At 38.8% G+C, this 25915-nt stretch overlaps 1 protein-coding gene across 9 annotated transcripts in view; it reads right to left on the bottom strand.

Annotated features, from left to right (window-relative positions):
• GRIA3 (glutamate ionotropic receptor AMPA type subunit 3) overlaps positions 1-25915 on the bottom strand; it is a 145840-nt gene that overhangs the window by 76995 nt on the left and 42930 nt on the right. For all 9 annotated transcript variants that reach the window (XR_014952402.1, XR_014952403.1, XM_085570481.1 and 6 more), the window contains exon 4: positions 3672-3859. Coding sequence is in view for 7 of the 9 variants with exons in the window: in XM_085570481.1 (XP_085426607.1) it covers positions 3672-3859 (188 nt within the window). In the remaining 2 variants the exon portion in view is untranslated. The remainder of the gene's footprint in view (positions 1-3671; positions 3860-25915) is intronic.

The raw sequence follows: 25915 nt of genomic DNA, 5'->3' as shown, positions 1-25915 counted from the left end.
TAAAGTTTCACCATTTTGATTCTGAATGGAGTTTCTTCCTCCTCCTTTGCCCTCAGGAGATTTTCTTCTAAGTGGACATAAAGGGACTCTAGTCTGAAATATAGCTTATTGTCCGGGGAATAAGAAAAACATATTTCTTAACTCAAAAACATGTCTCCTAAATACATGGTTGAACAGGCTAAGGCTTACTGTTAGCTCTCAGAAGAAAATGTTCTTCTGTTTATGAGAACAAAATTTTATCTCTATCTGTGAAGAAATACAGAATATTTTAGAATCAAGGGACAAGAAGTGTGGGGAGCTTATGAATTTTACATGATACAAGTGTTGCTATCTGTATGCCTGAGAGGCCAGTAGATGATTGAATTGGATATAGTTTTGTTGTGCAAGGGGGATATAGAATCACATTCTCAGTGGTTATAGAACTGCAGGGCAGGTGAACAAACAGATGGCAACTTACAGAATAACTCCTGATTTCTCCGCTTCCCTCTATTCTACAGTTGAAGAGGTTTGGGCAGGGCACCCACCCCCAGGACAAAATATAAGGCCCATCACAAAATCTTCTGAATGAGGAATGAAAATCAGGAACCAAAATCAGCCTACAGTATGAAAATCAGGAACCAAAATCAGCCTACAGTATGAAATTCGACACAAAACAGGTTACTCAGGCAGAGTAGGAGCTGAGGTGCCCTCTTTCCCCAGCCTTATACTCATAGCTGGGAAAAGCTCCCGAGAAGATAAATACCTCATATGACAGATTACAGGTCTTGGAAATGTAGGGACACACACACATGTGCCATATGCTAAAGGCACATGGAATACTCAAGGTCACTGACACACTGGAGGAAGGTACAGAATATTCCAGAATGACCTGAAGTCTCAGAAGAAAATCCCCAGATGTGTAATTGTCTTTGGATGAGCCTGAATTTTTGGAAGAGATGTATACCCTGGTCTGAACTGGTTGAAAGAAGGATCAAATGAAGAGAAGTGCACACACTGACCAGCCTGATACAGGAAAAGAGGTCACTCTTACTGAATCCAAGCACTAACACAAAGCCATGATACATGGTTCCTGGAGCAGAGCACTGACAAGCTTGCTGAATGGGCTGGCTGAGAGCCCAAAAGTCTGATAGCAAACTCTGTGCGTGTGTAGACTGTTTAGTGGTTCACAGTCTGTTTATTTCTGCTACGACTTCTCTTCTTGAATAAATTCTATTTAAGCCTCTGAATTCCAGGGTCACTGGCAAATGCTGCTGCTGACTCAGAGAATGAAATAACAGGTGCTATACAGAAACCACATAAAGCCCCTCTCTGGAGGGAGGCAGCACTCCCAAAAGCTGATGGGAGTGTTGACCTTTGGAGTTCTGCTCCTAGGAGGCCAAAAAAGGGAGAGGGATGGAGAGGCAGCTGGGTAGAGGCAGCCTGTACCAGCCCTCTATGGGACACAGTTTGCCCATCAGTGCTCTGACACAGCAGTTCTGACAGGTAGGGTGTCTTGGCTTCCTTTTGTTCTCACTGGAAAAAACAAACCCAGCTGCAAATGTGCATCAGCAAGTGGTAACAGGCTCAGATGTTACTGCTTCTCAGCTGAGCAGCCTTCCTAGACTACACACATAGCACTGAATTGACTTTTTAAACTGCAATAAAACGCTAGATTTGAAATATGCAAATCCAGACTTATCTCTCCCCTCAATATTATGCTATCAGCAAACACACTTGGCTAAAAAAAAGACAACTCTCCATTCCCTTGAGCAAACTGGATGGATAGATTTAAATACGACACGTTTGTGAAAACTTTTAACTACTTTATGAGAAGATAACAGGGTAAGTTCTCAACCTAGGGTCCATCCACCATTAATGACTTTCCTTGCAGAAATTTAAGTCACTGCTTTAAAGTATCCAATTAAAAAGCCTCTGGAAATTGTTGACAGAAGATATTTTTAGCATCAGGTGCACCAGCACATACTGTAGAGTTTGGGAAAACCTGGAGGCCCCAGCAGCAAAGTTTTACTTAGCAGATGCTAATCACACTGACAGAAGACCAAATCATACATTTAACAAAATTTAAACTTCACTAGAGTTGAATTTAGAATTGTAGCAGAGGAAAAGAGTCACCAGTTTTTTGCTGTACGGTTTGCTTGGTATACAGGTTTCCTTTGAGGCACTGAAATGGTTTGACTTATTTTTCTCTTACTTGGACAACAGAAGAAAAAATGAGAACAAATGTAAATGAAGTTAGATCAAACAAAAGGCCTGCTTTTTAGCTGAGAGGGGGCCCAAAGAGCTTTTTAAGCTTGGCTCAGGAGTGCTCTCCTGCAGCATTTTCAGAAGAGTGGGCTGTGGGAAGTATGGTGTTTTGCATCTTTTCCAAGAACATGAGAAAATGAAAGAAAAGAAAAAAGACAAGTTTTCTTACACTTTTCAGTATGAATTTCCCTAAAGACAGCACTCACCATATTGCCTAAAAATACAGCATAAAATGCAATGCTGTGTATTAGCACCACAATCACACCAGTTGTCAGAATTAGGGACCAGCATGGCTTGTGCCCTTTTCTCTTGAGCACCTCTTTCCTTGCTCTCTGTAAGTAGAAGCTATGGCACCTGGCTGTCCCCTCAGACTGGCCCTCAGTGATACACCTCAAGGCCTGACAGGAACTGAATATTTTGAGAAGGAATGCAGTGAATATATTTTTCATGTTTCCCAGGGTTTATGGCAGTGAGGTCAGTTTGTTGGTAGTTTACAATACAACATTTCCAAGAGATATGCTAATGCTTCATAAAATTTAAATGTTATTGATTTATTCCATACTATGAACCCACGGCTAAATTTACAAACTGGCAGTAATTAGAGGGTTTCTCAGTCTCAATGCAAGTGAATTCCCACATGCCTGTGACTAACCAAGGATTTGGTGCCACACCAGCACCAGCTTCACTGTGAGCCCAGGCAGCAGGGAACTGTCCTGTGTCTGCTTCTGACAATCTGTGCCTGTTACTACAGTGCACAGCACAGCCAGAGACACAGGCAGAGTGGGCAGCACCCTGGGATGGCCAGAGGGGATGGCCATTCCTCTGGGGCAAAGCAATCACTGGGAAAGCCATGCAAGACAAAACATTCATTCCAGATGCATCTTGCCCCACAAAGGTGCTTAGACTCCACCACCCAAAATTTAAGCCTGCCAACAGCACTGGCTGTGCAGAGGGGAGGACTTTATGTACCAAAATGTACTAATGAATCGTTTGGACTAGCAGCTGAATTTTTCATTAGCAGGATTTCCTTCTGGGAATTCTTTAAGATGATTCTGTGATACTTCACTGGCTTTTTATTTCTTGTTTCATGTTCCACTTAAAAATCTGCACCTGTCTTGCAATCCTTACAAGGAGCCTTGATTCCAGTAATATTACTCTGGCAGCTGATGTTCTAGGTTCCTAATTTACTTAAAAGATATTAATTATTAACATTTGGAAAAAAATATCACAGTGATGTTTCCTGGTAGGTTACATGTAAGTGCTGCCACTAACTGAGCATCATTGTGGCATTTTAATTTTACTAGGTAAATGGCCAGTTACTGGGACTCGCATCACAAAGGATACTTAATAATCTCTAGAAATAAGCACTTCTGGAAATACTGATGATGTCTGTCACAGAGAGACCAGAATTTCTGAAAAGCATATACCTGTTCCAAAATGGTGTTGATTCTGTCTACTTCACAGTCAATTAAGTATCTTTTTTCTTGCCGTCTGTCCATCTCCTCTATAATTCTTCTGAACTCTTGAACATCTTTTATGCTTCCTACAGATCTGGCTGTCACTTGCCAGTTGTTCTGTACTGCTGCTTCCATGATTGCCTGAAGAATGGAAAATCCTGTGGGGGAAGAGACAATACAACCATTTAAAAGCAGAACAAAAATAAAAGCTATTTTGAATGTTTGACAAAGGGTTCACAAAAACTTGCATCATCTTAAGGGACATAGACTAGCTGAGACCCTGCAAGTGCTTCAATGCTTGAGAAAACAACAACGTAGGGACCAGTTTCTGCTTTCAGCTATGCCATTGGCAAAGTCACTGACTTGAGCAGAACGTCTTGGTGGTGTATCACTGCAAGGCATATCAGAATCTGTCCAATATACCATATTATGAACCTTTCAGGGATGTTTATGGTCATGCTGGGGTCTGTGCCAGCTGAAAATAGGAGCCTGCAGCCATTACTTGGGCAGAGGTCCATCAGCCTGAGGAGCAGGACAAAAGGGGTGATTTGCCTGTGCAGACTGCAGCAATGGGTCATTAACTGGCAGGGATCCAAGCACTGAACAAGAATGTCAATTAAGTCATTGTATCGGTCATTGGAGCCACAGCCACAGGAGAGTACTTTACTGATACTCACTCTGGTTTCAAAAAAAGTTTTTAAATATGGAGTCTAGCAGCATTAACCACACTTTCAATGTGTTCATTAAGGTAATATCAACTCAGTTAGCATCCTCAACACGGAGAGGAGCAGCACAGAATGACCAAGGACTACACAGTGGGAAATTACAGAGACAAGCAGCATTTCAATTTCTTGTGAACAGCTGTGCCTCGGCGAAAGGCGGAACCCAAGTCAAGTCCCTAAGTGAAAAGTGGTGGAACGAAAGACAGAATCTCTGTGAAGTCATGCTTATATAGGAATCATCAGATAGTGATTTGCATCCTTTTATTTTAGTATGTAGCTGTTTTCATTCAGAAAATTTAATTTTGTGCATAGTTCTAATTGTTTCAATTCTGAGCAGATGCCAATCAAAGACAGAGGTCACCTACTTCAAGCACACCCAGTGGTTTCCAGTAGAGTTTTATTGTACTGAAGCATATACATATGAGTGCTGTTTTTGTCCAGATAATTTATTTGCAAAACTTTCAGTTCAATTATTTAGTCATACTGTGGATTTCTTATCCACAGCCAGATTTGAAAAGCTCACTTACAACCACATAAACATACAGGATCAACAACACTTAATCGTGCTCTGTGATAACCAGTTCTCTGAATGTGAAATGAGTTTGAGCTACAGAGGAACAACATGTTCACTGCTGTGAATTACACCAATAGCAATTCTGAACTCAGACATCCTTGTAGAGGTACAACGATAACAAAGAACTTGTGCTGCAGCCTGATCTTCCACAGCCTGCTCGAAATTTGTAGTGGCTGGCTGAAGCCAGAGGAGCTGCACCATTACCTCATTACAGACACAAACAAGGGAAGAATAATTTTCTGGATTACAATTACATTATCATAATTTACCGTGTGACTTCCTTAGGTCTCACTCAAATGCCCTCACTTTCCCTGTGCAGTCTCCTTGATTCTTAATGCTTTTTTTTGTATGAATGCACTTTACTATCCTATGAAAGGTGGTGACAATTAATATGTACGCTGGTTGAGAATTCTTTCTGGCATCTTCTTTCCTCTGAGACTACTGAAAGAGAGGCATTTACATATGTATAGTACAATGAACTCAGTCTTCCTTAACATCATATTTTACAAAAATGGTTGTGATGTCTGTGACAGCATTGTGATTGCATTACATGTAGCAGGAAGATCTAAGCCGAAGATACTTAGTTGGCTGCAAATGAGGAATTTTTATGTGGAAACATAAATACCACTAATGGGGATTTACAAATGCTTTGTGTACAAAGATGTGCTTTTGAAAATACATGATTCCACTCAGTAATAAATATTTACAAGTTTGTTTCATCATTCATATAACATGTAAGTATGAACCTTGAGCTTGTTGTAAACAACTGTCGATAAGTCCAGTTTTTTTTACTCCAGATTGAACAAATTAGTTCAAAATATTATAAAAACCTGATACTTCAAACATATCTGTAGCTCCACTTTTTGCTAATGACACATACAAAGCTCATGAACTATCTCAAGGAAAGAAGGAAAATGAATATGCTAGAGTGAAGATGCCATTGCATCCCAGTTTCAGCTAACACTGAGTCAGTATTTACTTTGTCAAACCTTGAATATCTTAGAAGAAAGTTAAGCAATTTTCCCAATTTTGTGCAAATTGCATGTTTGTGTGGGTGTGAGTATATATGTATTTTTGTATGCATGTGTATTAGTCAGTGGTTACCATTTCAAGAAAGAGAAAGATTACTCAGCAGCTTTTCTCCTATGCATGAAAATACAATTAAAGTAAACTAAGACCAAAAAGCTCCAGACCTTTGTAATTCCTGTCTTCTCTGCCTCCTCTTTCTCCTTGTCACATCAAATCTTCACCATCATAGTCCCCTCTACCCTTGCCAGTTCTTGAAATCTCTCCTATGGACATCATCTGTGCTGAGCCAGCTCCTCTCTCTTGGGCCCTCTCCCATCCTTGCTTTGAGAAGAACCATTTGCCCTTCCTGCAGCTGCTCATTACACCAGTCCTCATTCTCCCAGTTTACTAAAGCTTGGTTCAAACCTCCTGCTCTCAGGAAGGTGGCACCTGCATCCTCACTGTTCCAGTCTCAGGTCTCTCCCCCTGTCTAATGCCTTCAGCACCATTTACTGCAGTTTACATCCTTACCCATTATGTGGCATTTCTGCAAACAACATGTTCCAGGCTCCAGCTGTACTCTACCATTAAAAGAGCCATTACATAAGCAGTATGATTGTTTAACTAAAAGGACCAATTTATCTTGAAATGTGAACTTTTCTTTCTCTTTAGCATAACAATGCAAGCTGTGCCATTTTGGGAGCACTGCCTGGCTAATAAACAGGGAAATAATTTCCTGTGTTGTGTGCACTGTCAGTGACCAGGCCTGCACATGGTGCTTGTCCACACCCTGCCAGGACACACACCTCTGAAAGCTCCTCAAGGAATGCTCACCCTTAAACACCCTGGAGGTGCAGAACTCTTACAGGTACCTCTCATCTTTTTCCCCCTAAAGGAGAAGGCAACAGCCAGCCATGGCAACTATCTCCAGTCCAAAGTCTTTGTCTGGTGGGCATCACATTTACTTTCAAACACTAAAGAACTGATATTTCACCATAGGTCTGTGGAGAAGTCATGAAGCAAGGGATTTCATCAATACTGTTGCCAGTTCATACTACTTTTGTCAAGACAGCCAAAAAATATTAGTTAAGGCATGAAAAACTTGAGATTATCTTAAAACGGGGACCATAATATCATCACCAAAATTCAGTGGCTGCTCATTCTGTAGTCATTAACTCCAATAAAAAAACATAAGAAAAATTTATTTAGATTCTAATCTGATCTTTCTACCTCCCTTCTCTAGTCATACCTTTGGACATGAAAAATAGTAGAATGAAAGGCAGGCATTTTTCTGGAAGCACTGTTTCTGAGGTTAGTTCATCTGAAGGCATCACATCCCTTCTCTGCACTATGTTATTAACAAGTTGGCATTACAGATTTAAGAATAATCTTGTCACGTGATGGCTGTAGCCATACTTGCCAGGTCATGTAACACACAGGTTGCTCCTATCATCTTTGAGTGCAATCTCACAGGTCAATCTGATCTGCATCACTAAAAGCTTAGATGACACTGGCCTTAACATTCAAATATGCCATTATCTGGCTTATTTTTAAAATATTGATTAATGCAAATAGCTAGCCCTTATCTAAACAGCCTGCAAAATGGTTGTGCTGAAGGTAAATACAGTAATAAAACTAGAACCAAACAAATGCCCAGCTTGCCTCTCAGTGAGCTGAAGCAAGTATTTTGAGTTTTGCAGACTGAAGCTTGCAAAGAAGGAAAACATTCTAAATAAATTTCTCATAAAGCAGTGAAAATCTTATTTATTACAATGCTATCTCTGTACTTTAAGCAACACAGATGGAATTACATTCTGGTCAGTCCTCCCTGAAACTGGACTAAGAAACAAATTCAGCCAGTAGCTTGCTACTTCTGCCAGGGAAGTAAGGTTTGTGCCTCAGTCTTTCTGATTATTCCTTTGATAAAAGCATCTCTCCACTGACCCTATTAACACAAGTGAAGAGGACATTTCACTATTTTGCATCTCTGAAAGCTCACAAAACTTCTCCCACGTTCACATAGGCAAAATTCATGTCAGCAGTTTGCTCAGCCATATGAAATTCTATGTGCTACATCACCGAACTTACTCTTGTTTAAATAACAGCAATCATTAATGTGACATGACTAAATGATGACACTGGAACATCTGTAGCATCACATGAGCCCTTGCAGTTGGCACCAAAGTACTGACTGAAAAAAGTTACCACTTATGTAAGTCTCTTTCCCTGAATGCTCTTGCTAAGACCTTGGGCCTTTAGCCTCCTACAGAAATGGAAGAGCACTTGCTCATCCTTTTGCCTTGCTGTGTACCAATGATCTAGGGGGGGTGCATTTCCTTGACATGCAGCTTGTGGCACCTGAATGAACATGGGCTCTGATCTGAAAACTTGTGTTTTGAACTATGTATCTGGGACATGACACAGAGATCTACGCTTCCAGCCCATGAGTGAACTTCAGGGATTTAAGCGTTGAGCTGTGTTTGTCAAGGGCACAATGAAGTCACCAAAAAGGAGGCCATCCAGGCAAGTGATCCCCCATGACAAATACAATTTCTGTGATGCCAGCTTACACTTCAAGTGCACCAGAGTTTGGTAAATTGAGATATACTTGGATATTCTGTGTGTTTGGTGCTGAACCTAACACTAATTTGAAAGCAAATAGAGCAACATGTTAGGCATGAGTGAAAAAACAACTAGCCAACCCCAAAAATCCCCATAATCCAAAAATCCCAACATGTCTGTGGGGCAAATATGCTTTGCATGACCAGATTTGCTTAAGTACTTCGTGAGTAGGAGAAGAAGCAAGGAACAAGCTACTGAATGTGTCACCAGGAAGCAATTAAGCAAATGATGACAACCCTGGAAAGCTCTTTCAGTCTAACACACGTTCAAATTATTAAATAAAATAGAGTAAGTAAAATCCATCTGGTGTGGCAGCAGCTCTCTGGCCACAGACAGCAACACAAAACTTTCCCAGGCATTGTCTTGGGGAAGGCTGTGAGAAGATCACAGAAAAGAATGATAAAAAATCCTTATCTTCACTTGCTGAACCTGTTGTTGTGAACATGGGGAACATGTTATGGAGATTTGTTTACCAAGGGTGGTTTCTTGATTGGTCAACAGTGATGGTGTTTGGATTCAAGGACACATTGAATCCACCTGTATCGTGACTGTAAGAGTGATTGGTTTCTTAAGTATAGTACAATAAAGTGATTGATCAGCCTTCTGAGAGTCATGGAGTCAATGCTAATTATTACCCCTTCTGAGACACCATTCAATGACAATCTGGTTTTGACCTGATGACTTTTAGCTGGTAACCAACACGTAAAGTGTTACACTCCACTACTCTGGTAGCAGACAACTTTCTAAACCAAGTAGCAAACACATTCTAATTACTTCTTTTTTTTTTAATTTCTGCTTTTTCTGTTCGGTAAACCACTTCACACACTACAATACTGCAACCTGTCATCCATAAACATAGAAATATACACAAATAGGTATGACAGCTTGGTTGAGTGAATGTGATCTTGCCTGGCTTTAGAGGAGAATTTACAGGAACCATCTGGTTCATACTTGTTAGGGATGGGATACAGCAAAAAACTGCAGAAATTCAGAGCTGCTGAATACAAGTAAAATACCTGTTTTTTCCTCCTAAATGGCTCTTTCTGAATCCATTTCACCTTGATCTATTCTTTCATAACAACCTTGCATCTAACTCGCCTCTCATTTTACTCAAGTTTTAGGTCAGTGCGACTATGCTGCTTTTGAATGAAGCTGTGCCAGTGTAAAATGAGAGCAATGTAGTAAGGGATCAAAGAGTTCAATAACCAAGGACAAGGCAAAAAGATTCTGTAAGCAATGCTGTCACTTCCACAGGGGGACTTATTCATATGACTTTCACAATGCTGTGGGCAAATCTGCTGGTGTAGGACAGATAGGCATACCTCAGTACAAGGATATGATCTAAAGCTTATCAAAAGAGCTGTGTTCTAGTTTTAGCTTTGCTATGCAAATCCTATTTAAATAATTTTCAAAGGAATAATAATTGAGTGGACAGCTTCTGGATACAGATTGGTAACAGAACAGACAAGATGGAACCACGTCAAAACCAGAGTAGATAATACTTGAGGAAAATATAACAGGTAAACAATTGTACAGAGAAGGCAGAATTAGCACTGAAAAACAGAAAAAGGAATAGTGAATTTTGAGAAGTAACAGAAGGTGAAGAGCATTGTGTTGTCCAGTGATATGGGCAGTAAGGTATGCTCTGTACTGATGCTGATGAAACTGGTCCCGATGCTACCAGAGTGTGAAGGCACTCTGTCACCAGTGCTGAGGTCTGGGAGACATGGGCCTAGGATAGTGGAGAGCTCTCCCAAATAGAAAACTGCATTAGCATTAAAAGTAATTAACTTCCAAACTTTAGAATATCTGAATAACAAAGAAATAATTAAAATGGCTGAAGTTCTACAGAGTCCAGGGAAGCTCTACAGAGTCCAGGGCTTTGTCTGTTCAGCAGAGCCCAAACCCTAAAACTAGGCAATAAGCACGGTGCTGTTACATTTGCAGTGAGATACAAATCTATGGAGTTAAATTCACGGTATTTATCACTGACACCAATTTCCCCAAGTGCCCTGAATTCTCCAGCAAGGACTTGCTTCAAGTGCCATCAGCAAATCCAGAATAAACCATTTGCTGAGTATCCTGCACCCTACTGGTATGAGGAAGCTAACACCATAAATTTAGCACAATATCACAGCCTTGCCAATAGGCAGCTTTCTGCAGACACCTTCCCTTGTGTTCTTCACCTTTGAGCTCTTCTAGCCCACAACCATGGTTTTGCAGTCTCACTCACTGCCTCTTGCATGCAGCAAGCAAGAAGCCTTGCTGCTTGCAAAGACCAGTCTTCAGCTAAAAAGCATTCAAATGACATAATCAGGTCAGAAGTTTCTTTCCAAGAAGAAACAAAGGTACAAGAAGAAACAAAGGTACACAGATATTACCAACCATTTCCTTCAGACCCACCAGAGATGGGTTTTTTGTTTTGTTTTGGTTTTTTTTTTGTTTTCATTACCACTGTGCATAGGTTACTAAAAAAACCAGATATAGTCACTATGGATAGAAAGTATCTCAGCCATAATCCTCCAGACACCAGATACAGTGAGCTGACCATAATGAGGCCTAAATGGACTTCATCTGTCCTTAACTTCAGGCACATATGGATGACAGACTCTTATATTCTCTCTCTAGTCAGGAGAGAGATGCCATGTAATTTTTCTGTGCTTGAAACATGCATGGAAATCAACAGAAGAAAACACATAAAAGAACAAAGTCATGTAAAGCATCATCATCACTAAGAACTTCTACCTGCAACTGAAAAACTAATCCAGAACAAAAATCCCAATGGGTTGACTAACACTCAACCAGCGAGGCTGATTTATTGCATGTTAAAAGTACAGACCTAATTGTGTTTACATATTTATCTCAGAAAAAAAGGATTCTAATTAGGAATCACATAGTTAACAATTATCAGTCTAGAAAAGACAATCTGTCTTTACATTCCATGTAAAGCCATGTTCCATCCATATGGTATTTCAGAATACATTTTTCTCTTATTCACTAGAGCAAGCTGAATAGCTACAATATGCCAGTGAGCTGAGATACTGATGGAAATCATTATTTATGTTCCAGGTAAAGTTGCATAATTGTGACACAATTACAAATAGAATTAAAAAGGAAAGTATTGCGTGGAATGACCATCTGAGAAAGGAAATAAAAATTAATTCTATTTAAGCTTGAATAACTTTTTTAGCCAAAAGAGAGAATAACTGCCTTTATTCTGTTAAAGTCAGTAGATGTTCTGAAAAAAGGAAACTTACTCACTTATCAACAGCATAGGATTTTGAAAATACCTAAAACTTGGCTTCACATATTCAAAGAATAATAAACATAATTTCAAAGTATGCTGTAAGCTTAAAAATACTGGTAATACAAGTTAACTATCACAATACATTAGGGTTTTTAGCATGAGTGTGCAGGAGCGCTGTCTGCCTTCTCTTAAAAACATATTTGGAACTGCTGAGTCTAAAAAGTGAAAAATATTGGTCTTTTGAAGAAACAATCACAGGAGATTATGGTAATCAGACTATGAATTGAAATACATATTCATCACAAAAAAACCCTGGATTCAACTCAGATAAATGTCTTGGAAAAAAATAATACTAGCTGAATTGTCCTCAGACATAGCAAAGTTATTCTTTCTATCTGACCTTCAGTCAATCATGTTAGAAAAATATTTATTCCACTTCCTAACCTTTATCTACACTTTCAGTTTTCAAACTACCTGAGCAAACAGATCTTATGCCTCTGAGAATTTTCATTAACAGATGCTATCAGCCTTTCAAAGTCTCTCCTCATCAACATCTCACCCTTTAGTAGCCAGCATTTTAATTGCCCTTGCAGCTGGAATGTGTTTCATATCTCAACCCATAAGTTAATTTCCTTTTATTTATTCTGAACACACAAAAAAAAAAAAAAAAAAAAAAAAAAAAGCAATCAAAGGGTGACTACTGAGCTTAAAAGTATTCTGAAATTTAAATGAGTTTTTATGGCAATATAAATGATAATTTATGGATCCATATTCACAGTCTGCATGTGTTTCATTTTTGTCACTCAACTGGCTATTTCTGCCTAGTCTTTGCTAATAGCTGGCAATATAGAGCTTTTATATATATCACTATTTCCTATATTTTTTCAGCACATTTCTCTTCATAACAATGATGTGTTTGTTAATGACATGGCCTCATATTAATTCTAAATCAGTCTATATATACCTACTAACTACTTGGTAATACAGATTTGGTCTGAATTGAGCTTGAACATACAAATATAGTTCACCTGCATTGACCAGAGCACTGAATGTATGATCTGATCTGCTTTATACTGATTCCTCCTGTAGTGATGCCACAGGATGACAATTTACAAAGTTACTGGAGAATTCACATGACATCAATAGGCAGCACCTGACCAGCACAAAGCCTGGGGGTAAGAATTTACCTTCCAGAACATTTCACCCAGAATGAGGATGGACTGGCTCAGTGCTCTGTATCAGTGACCTAACTCCCTTCCTTGCAGCATAATGCTCTGTGTCTCAAAAATAACCTGGTTTATTCTGCACGGTGGTGACACACAACAGGCTCATGTAACCTGCAGATTAGAGACTTCCCACTGCCTCCCAGGTAGGAAATCCCCTGGCTTCACCTGCTATTCAAGAAAGAGACTAAAGGGGAAACAATGTCTTGCTTTTATCATTCAACCTTGTAACATCATTTAGCTATTACTCGTCTTTTTCATAGCACCAAAAATCAGACATTTAGCATCAGATATCCCTTCTCTCCTAACACACAGAATATGTTTTGTCTGCTGTGTTTTATTTTGCACCTTCTAAATATAGGGGTTGGAGACAGTGAACTCAGATGGGGGAAGATACCCCAGATGTGTGTCAGATCTCCGGTCAGTGACAGCACATGCTGCTCCCAATTTAGCTCAGGAAGGCAGCTCACATGAAATATCAAGCTGGATTATACAGAAATGTGCAAACATTTTAGCATAAGGATTCACTAAAAAGAGACAGGGATGTGATTCAAACATTTAGCTCTGGCTTCATCTCTCCAAGTTTCCATGTGCTCAGTTGGGGAAGGAAGCAGAAAGGCATTCTTGGAGTTAGCCCCAAAAATCAGCAAGGTCTGGGCTTCAGATCCAGACTTTTCTACAGTATGAGATATTTTAAAAAATTAGGAAAAAAAGTAATGTTGCTTAGGCATGGGCGGAATTTTTCTAATTCACTGCCCTGGTAACTGATGATTAGAAATATCAGTATGACAGGCTTCACAGAGAAACTGGACTCAGGTAACATATATGACTTCAGAGGCAACTTCAGCAGAAATTCAACCTTACTTTACCTTGAGCAAAACCTGGTTCTGCATATAAAGAACCTTTTGACAGACATGCATATGCCCTCAACATTTGTCCAAAAATTAGCATAATGGAAGTGTACACTGCTGGATCACCATGAATATAGAATGGTATCAGCAAAAGGTCATGCATTCTTCATGAATTCATGTCCTCTAGATCTCTGTCAACTGCTGCTGAACTACAGACTCATGCTACAGTAAAATCACTGAATCACTGAAATGTAAAATTGTGTCTTAGTTTTATATTAAAAATAAACATAGAAAAAAAGTCTTGTACTTGCATGTGTATTTGGTAAATAGTCAAGATTCTGTTAAACGATCTAGAAATGGCAATAACCAGAGAATTTGAAGCAACTAATAATTTTGTCTATGATTCTCAGAAACGGGCTCACTTCACAGCACAGCAGAGGTTACATTTTCACAGATCTCTTTCATTTCCAAAAGGGACTTGGGTAGGATGGTGGGAGCAGGTTTTCAAAGGCAATCAAGATGAAGATGCTGATGAACCCCAGCAGGTGAGGTACCTGCATTCCACTACCTTCAATGACAGGCACACACAGCTCTCATTGACGTGCTTTTCACAATGTCATTCTCTGTGTGTTGAAAGCCTAAATACCTCTGAAAGACCTGTCCTGTGTGCCTTTGGAAATCACTTACCAAAATAGGATATCTGCATCTCAGGATACGTACTCTGTGGCCTGCTTAAAAAGTGGCACAGAATTCTCCACAGAATATGCTGTTAATTAGTTATTTCACTGTAACATGTTCAACAAGTGCACAGATAAGGACTGTCTGACTAAATGGGATGTACAAATATCTGAGACAGACTATCAATGGTTAGCCTGAAGAAGAAAAGGAAGATAGAAAATTCCACTCCAAGGCTGTAGAGCAGTAGATTAACTGTTTCAAGGAAGGGGTTGCATGTAAATCACATACCTCCATTTTTCACAGATTCAAACTAAATTGTTCCTAATGTTGTCTCAGATTTGCTTTGCAAAATTAGGCAGCTGTAGCAAACACATCCTTGAGACCAAATAGGCTCAGTTATGTTGGGCTTTACTCCAATTATGTTGGGCTTTACACACAGTTATGCTGCCAAGTGTTTATTATTATTTAAAATATTTGTATGTTATTTGAATATTCAATCTGATATTCAGTGAAACAAAAGAACTCTTTTATTCCATTTGGTTTGATATTATACTGATGCATGACTACTCTTCCATGAATACAAAGCCTCACAAATCTGATTGCATGGATAGCAAACTACAATGGTTAGCAAACTAAAATATGCAAGAACTTTAGCATTATCTGATCTGAAGGAGAAAATATACAGTAACTGGCATACACACCTAGAGGTCCAGGCACTGATAGTGCTGATCTCCCAGTTCACCATTACTGTAGTCATTTCAGCAAAGCAAGATTTCACAGAACAACAGAGGTCCTTGGTATGAAGGGTGGAAATGTTGTGTTTTGTGCAAATCAATACTTTAAAACAAAAGGTTTTCATTCCATCACTGCCCTCCTGCAATAGAGTGGTATTTCTTGTCTACTTCTGTTTTTTACCCCCAAGTAAACAAAGTAAGATTTCTTTAACACTTCCTGCCACTGTAGTTATCTCTGTGCAGGTATGAAATACAAGTTAAAATCAGGTCGGTCACGCCTCCAAGCAAATGGAGTTGACTTCAATAAGAAATTTCCATCTAACCTTACTAATTATTAATGTACAGATGTTCTAGGCTCAAAATATGATGCCTGTGCTAACTCTAGGGAGCTGGTCCCCCCTGATTGTACTCAATACTAACCAACACTCTCCCTGGAGTGAAATATCAAGCCAACAGCTTTCTTTTTATAGCAAAAAGTTCTATTATTATTGTTTCTGAAAAAAAAAAAAAGGGGGGCAATAAAAGCACATTTCTAAAGTATATTCTTTAAACACTGGATTATGACTGTGCTATGTAAAATAGTGTAAAAGAGGTCTAGAATCACATTCCAGCTGTACTGCTATGTTTAACAGCTCCCACTAAGGTCCTACCTCCCAGTGCCAAATATTCTTGCTCACTGTTTGGAGCATGGCCCATCACTTCATTGATTCCTTTTCTTTTTATTCTTTTTAATGCAGCAAAAATTTTGTCCCTGTTTTAAAAGGTCTCCACTTCGCACCTCTCTCCTCATCCTCTGGATATCCCTTTTGTCTCTCCTGTACCAGAAGCCTTGTTGTGCTCACTCCTATCTTTCAGAAATAGCACTGTTGTCCTCCTCTGCTACACTTCATGGCTTCTACTCGATTTAATTCCCCATTGTGATTTACCTCTGTCACTTTGGATTATGTGGAACTGAGGGATGATTCAAAAGAAAGGCACTGTGACACACAGAGGGCTGAGACCATGGTCCTACAGGCATGCAGTGAAGCACATCCCTTCTACACCTCCATTAATTCTGTTACATCAGTGGTCCAGGTACTCCTGCATAAGCCACTTCAGACCTTCAGCCTATAACATAAGCATACTTCCAAATGGCCTCTGAAACCAGGACTCTGGAGATGAGTGGATTTATCACTATCTATCCTGAACAGCAGAAGAGAAATAGCTTGACTTTCTAATTCCTCAGCCTTCCACATAATACTCCCATCTCATTTTCCACATATAGTAGTATTTTATTCTCCCTTCTTACATCCTGGAACTATAACATCTTGGGAGTGAAGCAGGAAGAGAGCTAAATCATGCATGTTCTACATCTTGCCCATTCCTTGCCAAGAGTTTTAAAACACTGACAATTAATATTAGCCTAAATATGCTTCAGCTAAAGACATGTGGAACTTTTGTGGGAATTCAGAGACCATTTGCAATTGCTCCAGCCATATTTCCAAACAGACTGGTGTGCATTATTCCAGAAAGACTTAAAAAAAATACTCAGTTTAAATCTAACCATCTAAACCTGAATGACAGGAAAGACCCTTTGCCAAATTCTAAATTTAAAATATATAAAATATACTGGCCAAAAAAGGGAGAAAGGGTAAATTTGAATCTAAATTACCACATTTTAGAAAGTTGCAGAGATCAATTCACAGCCAACTGACAGCCATTGACATGATATTCAAGCAGTATGGAGAAGTCTAATACATTGGACATATCCCCCTACTAACTCCTCTAGGAATTCTGAATGGAGCTGCACATCTGGTGTAGCACAGGAAAGCTCTTCCTTCCTATTATTTGTATTTTCTTCAGTGATCTTCCTCTTAAATAAAATACATTACTGACAATTGGAGAAAGATTTCACTCTCTACTGAAGCTTCAATTCCTGTGTCATTCACAGAATTTCTCAGAGCAACAACACTGAGCATGACTTCAAACACTTCTGGACCCACCATCCAGTGCTATGGGATTGCTCTGAAATACTCAGGGAGTTTCTGCACCAGCAGTTGTCTTTGAAAGAACGGCTTAAATTTTCACTTGGCATTTGAAGACCGAAATTGTGCCTTTTCTCCCAAGTGTTCCAGAATAACATTACCAGCACAAAGAAAGGTGGGAGATGAAGGCTGTGCTGCAGCAGCACCCAGACTGCATTCAAGCAGCTGTTCCACACTCAGGTGGAATGTGGTGGAAGCCAGCTTCTCCTACTTTGATGGATCAGACTGCATCCCTCTATGCTGTGTAGTAAATAAAACTGCAACACCTGTATCTGACATACACATATTGACCTCAGTGATCTATTACTAAAAGGCTATTTCAAATATTCTTTCTCCCAAAAGCCATATGAATAATACACTTCATTTCTTTGGATAGAATCCCAAGGAGATAAAAAAAATAAAAAGGGAGACATCTTTAAAGATAAAATATTTTTCTGGTGCCCCCCCCCCCCCCCCCCCATTTTTTTTTGTTTGTTTTTGGCCAGAAGCCATGTAATTATTTTCTGGCTGGCCCGTTCTGTCACTAACAGAGTGACCTTTATTGAGTGGCCAGCAAATGTGATGGTTTTAAAACAGCTACAGTTGTGGTGAAACTGATGCACCATGATTGTACCCTTGCTCACAAAATGCAGAGGCTCCACTGGGTATTGTCAAAGCAACTCACAGCAGCTGAATGCAACAATCCAATTAGTGAAACAAGCACAGTTCATGCATAAAGTCTCTTCCAGGCACCATTAGAAAACAAGACCCCTATGTACAGAGACTTGCCTTTTAAACTACATATTCTATTAATTTCAGAAGAAAAAAGGATTACCTTGTGGTTTGACTTATCTAAAAAGAGCAGAGGCCTGGAAGGGGCCTTTTTATAACACTGTGGTGGAACTGGCTGCTAGAACACAATAGCATGCAGTGGTCCTTTATGATCAGAGCCACAGCTGATGGCAGAGACATCAACTTCTCCATTCTCCACAAGAAATACAAAACAAGCTTGCTTTCCCGGCAGGGCAATTTTTTGTTATGTGGCTTAATGGATTTTGGAGTCTTCTTTATTACTGTTTAGGGTTTTTGCTTTGAAAACTGCATATAATGACAGAAAAGGTCTCAGTTTTAATGGGATTTTCATTCTGGTAAGGGATAGTGTGAGAATGAACACTACATGCCACCAGGACTAAGAGATAAGAGCCTTATCACTCTATTTTGTTTAGGTGATCTACTTCATCTGCAAAAATACTCTCACCACTAGAAGAGGCAACTTTGTACCATGGCTTCATTTGACTCCTGTGGTGCCACAAGTACCATTCATATTCTGTATGAGGCAAGAAAAAATAACGTAACTTAGGCTGCTTGTCTGGAAAGTAACAGGCAAGAAATATGACAGCAAACAAACCCAACTGTTCATTGTCTGGTGGTTCCTTTGCCTGGCTAGAACCTACACACACCACCCTTGCCTCGAGTAGGTTTTACAAATAGACATGGTTTTGGCAAGTTCCTGACAATGCCTAACAGAAATACAAGCTAACACTTGAGGTAAAGGGAGAGCATCACTCATTACACCAATAAAACAGTTTTTAAGACACCTACAAAAACAATGCATAATCATCATTATACAATACAGGCAGGTACCCAAGTAATTCTAGCCCCAGGAAAATTATATTGTTGGACAAAATAATATGATAATATATTTAAATAATATGGGGATATTACTAAAGTCCTGATAAAATTCTCTTCAGCAAAAAAAAAAGCAGCATGTTTATTGTTGTCACGTTTCCTTCTGTAAAGTGTAGTCAGTGTCCACTCTCAAATTTTTGATACCCTGCATATGTATGTGGGCTTATAACTTCACTCACTGTTTATGGAAATCTCCCATTACCAGTTACAGCTTCTTTAATTAAGTAACAAAGCTGGTGACTTTTTTTCAATTAACATTACATTCATTAGAAGAACAGACCTATAGGAGAGAAAGGGACCACATGATAAATTAATGCAGGCCAAACTGAAATTATAACACGGGCTGAAGAAAAGGAAGGAAAATATTTTTCAAAATGAAAGTTAATGATGCTTACTTTCAAAACTGAACAAAGATTAAACTAAAAGTTAGGCTTGAAATAGCATGGACCAGATGTCTTGCAGAAAAACTGACATTTTTTAGCTTGGTCCAAAATGAATTTTCCAATTTCTGTTTCACTCAACATTTCCCACTCCTTCTCAGGTTCCACATTAAGTTATTCTTTCTAAGATTTAATTCTGTCAGGCAGGAAAGAAAATATACATTTTTTTACTTATGTTGAAGAGCCTGGTGCTATGTTATCACAGAATAAAGTACAAATTCCTGGAAAGGAAATGAGAAAAGACTTTGAATAGTAACTTGAGAAGACACTGTACCAAGGAATATTCCATACAGGACAGTCATTTAAAAAAACCCTAAAACCAGGGAAATACAATAGCTTTCAGGTTTCTTTAACAAATATGTCCCTAAAAATCCCTGAGGGATCACAGAGAAATCATTATAACATCATTTTTATTAGTTTACAGAAAACCAGTTTCCCTTGTGACACAGCAATTCCTGCTTTTATTGCTCCTAGACTCCGGTCTCTGTGTGACAATTGAGGCCATGATTCTTCTTACTATAACTCCCATAAACATACCTCAAGTAATAAAACTGAAGCTAATTCTCAATTTTCTAGCAAAATGTCCATTGAAGCCCTCCCATTTCCCTCCACTCCACTGTAATAATCTACAATTATTTGTTTCAAGTAGTTCTCAAGAATCCCCATTGTGACAGATGTTGCAGAACCAAGCAAAAATGTATTCCCTCCCCACTTTCAGTAATGACTGTAGGTTAAATACAGTAATTAAGTGAAGTTCTACCATCTGACCTCAAGAGTGGTATAAATCATGACAATCAAAATATTACAAAGTGGTCCACAGCAGAACTTCTCATTATTGATACAATGAACTCATTGTTCTTAAGCAAACATTTTAAATACCATCCATTATTCATGTGGAGTACGAAAGATTACCTATCTGGGATTTGGAAAAAAGAGCACATTTGAATATCAAAAAATGGCAGATTTTTAAATCTTTTGTAAGAATGGTTTTGTACAAGATCTTATTTGTGTTACAAGTCTGTTGTTTGAAATGGACATGTAAAGAAATTATTTTTAAACACATTAGGTCAAATCTTCACCTGTACAAGTCTGCATAGCTTCACTTCAAAGAAATGCAATGAATGGCTTTTGCTATGCTTTGAGGCATATGCTGATTTTTACACAACTGAGCTAACTTGGTTACATCCAGTAGCAGTCTGAATTCCCTGCAGCAAAAGTTTTAATGTTAAAAACATTTTGACAAAACCCAGCTTTTGAGTCAGAGGGAGGTCACTAAAGTCACAGAAACACTATCTGCAGAAAAATGCAAATTAATATCCCATAAAGCAAGAAGATATCTATGCAAAATGAATAGCACTTAAAACTTAACAACAAATAACATCATTGCTCACATTATCTTTTTATCCATAATTTTCATAGGAGATCCAATAAAATGTTATGAGAATGCAGCTGGCATCTAAAATTCACCATGAGACAGACAATGATGTGCTTACATTGCCTACTGTGGCCAGTTTTTGAAGAAGGTCAACCCAGAGATTATATACATTAAATCTAAATTGTAATGGTCTACAGTTGCTTACACTCAATATGTTATATTATTAATGAAAGCTCAGTGTAGTTCTATACACTTCAAAATGTGGAAGTTATTGTTTTTATTTATGCTTCCAGATGTGTAGTTTCATGATAGCTTGTTAAAATAATGAAAATTACTACTATATAATTGAGAATTCATAATCAAACATCCACGCTGAATACTTCCCTATAATGAAATGGTGCTTTAATACAGAGATATTAGTATATGGTCACATCAAAAGGGAAACATTGATTGGTCTTATATGTTATGTGCACTCTTCTCTGACTTGGAGCCTAAGAAAAACATGAAAACCAAAAGGGTCACTATTAAATGTCTGCCATTCACATCCATTTTGTTGTTTTCTTTGAAAAGTGTAGCTAAGTGGCTCCAGAGAGCATGACTACAATAATAACTACACTAAAAGAATATAGATGCACACAATTTTCACTTGCATCAACGTATCTAAAACCAGACAAATAAGCAATGAGACAACCCTGCAAAATACTTCAGGCACTCAAATCCATGTTAAGATGTGGAAAATAAGTCTGCTTTCTTATGACTTTTTTTCTTATTGAAACAGGACAACTACAACATTGTGATGAATGTGTTCCAAAAGTTCTTCTTCAAACTGTCTCCATGATGTGGAATATCTCTTAAAGCACCGCAGACACTTGTGTAACACAGACAGTTCATTGTAAAGCTTTTTAAAATAGCTAGCATGAAACTCAAACTGTCAGTGCATAAATTACTGCTGCCTTGAGGCTGCAATAACTTATGCATCCTTGTATTCCCCTCAAACACCTCCCCTTTCAAAGAGAAGTTCAGCTCTCCACTCCCACCCCCACCCCTCCACCTCTTTGTGGCAACCATTACAAAGCCATTAAAAATCCAGAGGCCTGCCCAGAGAGCTGTGTAACAAATGGCAGGAAAAAAAAAAACCCAGGAGGCTTTGGGACTTTCAAGAAATCCCTGCAAAAATGTTACTGCAATAATTATGTGTTTATATCACTCATTATTATTTGTCTACAGTCAGGCACAATTTGATTTTATTCCTTTAATAAAAACTTGATCTAATTTGAGATTATCACTGTCAGTTCATGGACAAACCCAGCTGATCGATAATGCCAGCACTACTGAGCAATAGGCAATTCTGTCTGCAGAGCAATTACTGACACCAGTGTAGTCAGCTGAAAGGCTTGATCTTGCTGAGCAAAACAATGTCAGGAGACTGGATTCTTTAGTTTTCATATCCTTATTTTTGTTCTTTTTTTCTTTTTCATTCCCCTTGAAGAAGAATAAAGCCTTATCTTGCTAATAAAAGATGTGCTAAACTACACAAACTGTAGACTAATATTGGCTCCTAAAATCATATCTCTTTTTTTAAGCAGGGGGAAAAAAGCCAGAAAGAACTAAGATTGCAGCAAATAGCACTCTTTGATCTAGAAACACACAGTATCTTCAGTCATAGCAGCAGATCATGACAGAATCCAGTCTACGATGGTGTTATGCATTTATAATGCTGACAAAATAAATAAATTGCACTGAAAGGATTTCATACTACAGTTCTGACTTTAAACTCATCAAATTAAATTTTTGATTAATTATTGCACGTAGACTGAGGTCAAGGTAGTATTTGACTCTAGCATTTTGTAAAAATGAGTGACAATTATGGACTCTTTGAAATATTTTAGGTGGCTCAGCAGGACATAATTTAACTGAAAATTACATTAAATAGAGGAAGGATACTGTTTATATCACACCTCCATCCAACGTTTTAGTTTATTTGATGCATTCATCCATTAGAACCACACATACTTCTGTATTAAATATTCCACTCTAATTGGAGACACCCAAGAGTTTTAATAATTGCTTTTCCATCTTAATTCTGAGACTACATCATTATTTTTACATCACCAAGGGGATCATAGTATGAATTAATAAAGCCATATATAGCTACAAAAATTATAGTATTATGTCCTACATAAAAGAGTGGCCAGCATGAAACACTCTTTGTTAAAAAAGACACCTGAAGATGTCTGCTTTATTAGCCATATTTATTTAATGGCTTCAGAGTGTCTAAAATATTTTAAGGTACCCTGAGAAAATATGTAGTGACCACTGCCATGTATTTTCTTCTCTGGAAAAGTCCTCTTAACTATGACTATGAGAGCTAGACAGCTTAAGAACAGCTCAGAGCCACTGTGTTTAGACTGCTTTGTACACCATGCCATAATAACAAGAAAGGAGTAAAAGGGCTTTTCACTGAACAGCCTTTCATTAGGCTAAGCCAGAATTACCAGAAGTGTCTTTTACTTTGCAAAGGGGAAAGAAGCCCCAGCTAAATGCTCACCACACATAGGTGCTGATTAAAAAATGCCACAACTGAACAAAGCAATTTGGATGTGTATTAGGCCCTGGCAGGAGGGCTCAATGCACTGTGCAGAGTGGTCCTGCTCCTTTATAACCTGTTGGGCAGATTATCAATATGTGAGTCACCAAAAATGAATTACTGCTCTTCTGAACATGAATACAGAATGGAGAAATAACTCATAACTCCATAAGCGACAGAAGAAATGTTATAAAGATATTAGCACTTTATGTGAATAAGAGTAGTCTTTTTACACCTCATATGTGCACAGCCCTGACAATCCCCTGCATGTATTTATTACTATCAGCATTGACAAAAACATCCCCTAAGCAAACAAGACCTCAGAAGCTCCTAAGAAGCCTTACCAACCACTTCTGGCATGTGCTAACCTGTGCAGACTGCTGCTGGTACGTGCCAGCACAGCTCTGGGATGCTGAGAGCTCCCAAGCACCCGCAGCCCCAGCACCAGGCACTGCGTGGGGCACGGGACAGACCCGAGCTGTGCTCAGCAGCCCAGCTCTGCCCTATGGATACCCCACCTTCAGCTGTGTCCCACCAGCCCACACTGCTCACTAAGCTACTGCCCTGGGAAAAGCACCTTGCTCAGGCTCCATCCCAGCCACCTGCAAGGAGCACAGATCTACTCCACGTGCAAATCCAGGCTCCAGGGCTAACCTGCATCGTGGAGTGGTGCATGGGGAACCTGACACTAAGTACTGAAGGAGAAACACTTCAGCATTAAAGGGGATACTTTGCTGTTGTAATAGATGACAACTCTGTTCAGTTTAACAAACTCAAGAGGGACCCTGAATAATGCTGCTAAGCTGTGCAAATCACTGACTGCTGATTTGTTTCCATGGGCTGCTGACAACCAAGGTAAGTCAGAAATACTTATAAGTGCAAAGCAGCAGCCTGTGAACACGATGAGCTCAGGCTGAGGAAGAATAAAACCTCAGGTCACCTTTCCCTCCTGATGATTCTTTGCATCATGAATCAAAGCAAAAGAGGTGGCCAGGAAAAGCTATGCATCTTGAGTTGACGAAATGAATAATTACTTGTTACCGAGTATAAAATTCATGTCAGGAAATTTTAACTTTTTTCTCTAGAGATTAATACTTAATCACTTTATGTAGCTGTTTTTCATCCCCTTGTACTACCAAACCTTATATACCTCCTGAAATGCAGGCTCATAATGCTGTCCTAGTCTGAATTGCAAGAAGGGGAATTAAAAAAAAAAAGAAAAGAAAAAGGTGTGATACTAAATGTCTCAAGAGAAACCAGAGAAAAATCTATCTCTGCAGGAGAAAAAAACTTTTAAACACTCCTTAACCTAAATACAATATGAGGTCATTTTACCTGGTAGCTGAGTGGGTTTGTCACAAATACATTCACATTTATTCTCCTTCTACAAAGCACTCAAGTAATTTTTATGCTTACTTAAACAGCTGATATTTTCTGGAAAGAAAAAGGTATGCAGTCAAACTAGTTTGGTGAATTCTCTGAAGCCTGAGAAAAGAAACTGCACCTCAAATAGCCAAGTGTCATAGATGAAGGAAAGTACCAAAGACATAACCAATGGATTCATTCATATAAACTCCATGGCAAACATCTTTAAATAACTGCCTTAAATACAAAGCTTCTAACTAATCCATAATGACCTTCAAAGGCTCAAGTATTCTTCTAGGTGAAAAGGGAAATTCATGGTAAAATTTAAGGAATTCTTGTGCAGGAGCATGAAAAACTGCTTGTTATTAGTGACCATGGTCATTGACTTCCAGCACAACATTCTGCACATCTCTTAAGTCAAAGCTCACAGTGCTTTCAACTCAAAAGTATTTCCATACATGTAAGCAGATAAAGACCAGGTTGTTAACCTGCTGATCAGTACATCAAATGTTCCATCTGAAAAATGGGACTGGAACCCCTTGCATACAACATTCTTTCATTGCTCTTTGAGACCATCAAATGAAAACCACTTCAAAAGCACAAAGGCTTTAACAAAGCTAAATTCTTACACACCATTCACCCAGCATGGTACAGTTCTGTACCAAAAGAAATTCAAATTGCATATGAAGTCTCTTTTAGTAGTGAGAAAAGAACATGCACATCACTGCTCATCCGAGAAGCTGTTTTGGAGCATCTGAGGCCACTCTATGGAAGGAGCAGCTTTGATTTACTAACTCATTGAGATACTCCATTTTACTCATATTTCTCAAGCACTGGATAAATCTCCTTTGTGTTTGGTGTTTTCTACTACTTCCAACTATTACAGTCATTCTATTAAGCTACAACAGCCTGTGCTCACTCCACAGAAGTTCTTCACCTGGTGAATGCTTCATTTTCCTGAGCTGAAAACCATCTTGTCACCACCACACCAAGCTCAAAGAAGGGTTTAGTCCCTCCCACTTTATGCTGGGAACCTGTTCCCTCATTGTGAATAAGAAACAGCCCTTCTTCCATAAATACCACGGGCCACCAGTAG

The sequence above is a fragment of the Lonchura striata genome, chromosome 4A (genome assembly GCF_050655825.1).
Source record: "Lonchura striata isolate lonStrDom1 chromosome 4A, ASM5065582v1, whole genome shotgun sequence".
Taxonomy (NCBI): domain Eukaryota; kingdom Metazoa; phylum Chordata; class Aves; order Passeriformes; family Estrildidae; genus Lonchura; species Lonchura striata.
The sequence above is the reverse complement of the archived record's forward strand: the minus strand, read 5'-3'. Positions and strand labels throughout refer to the sequence as shown.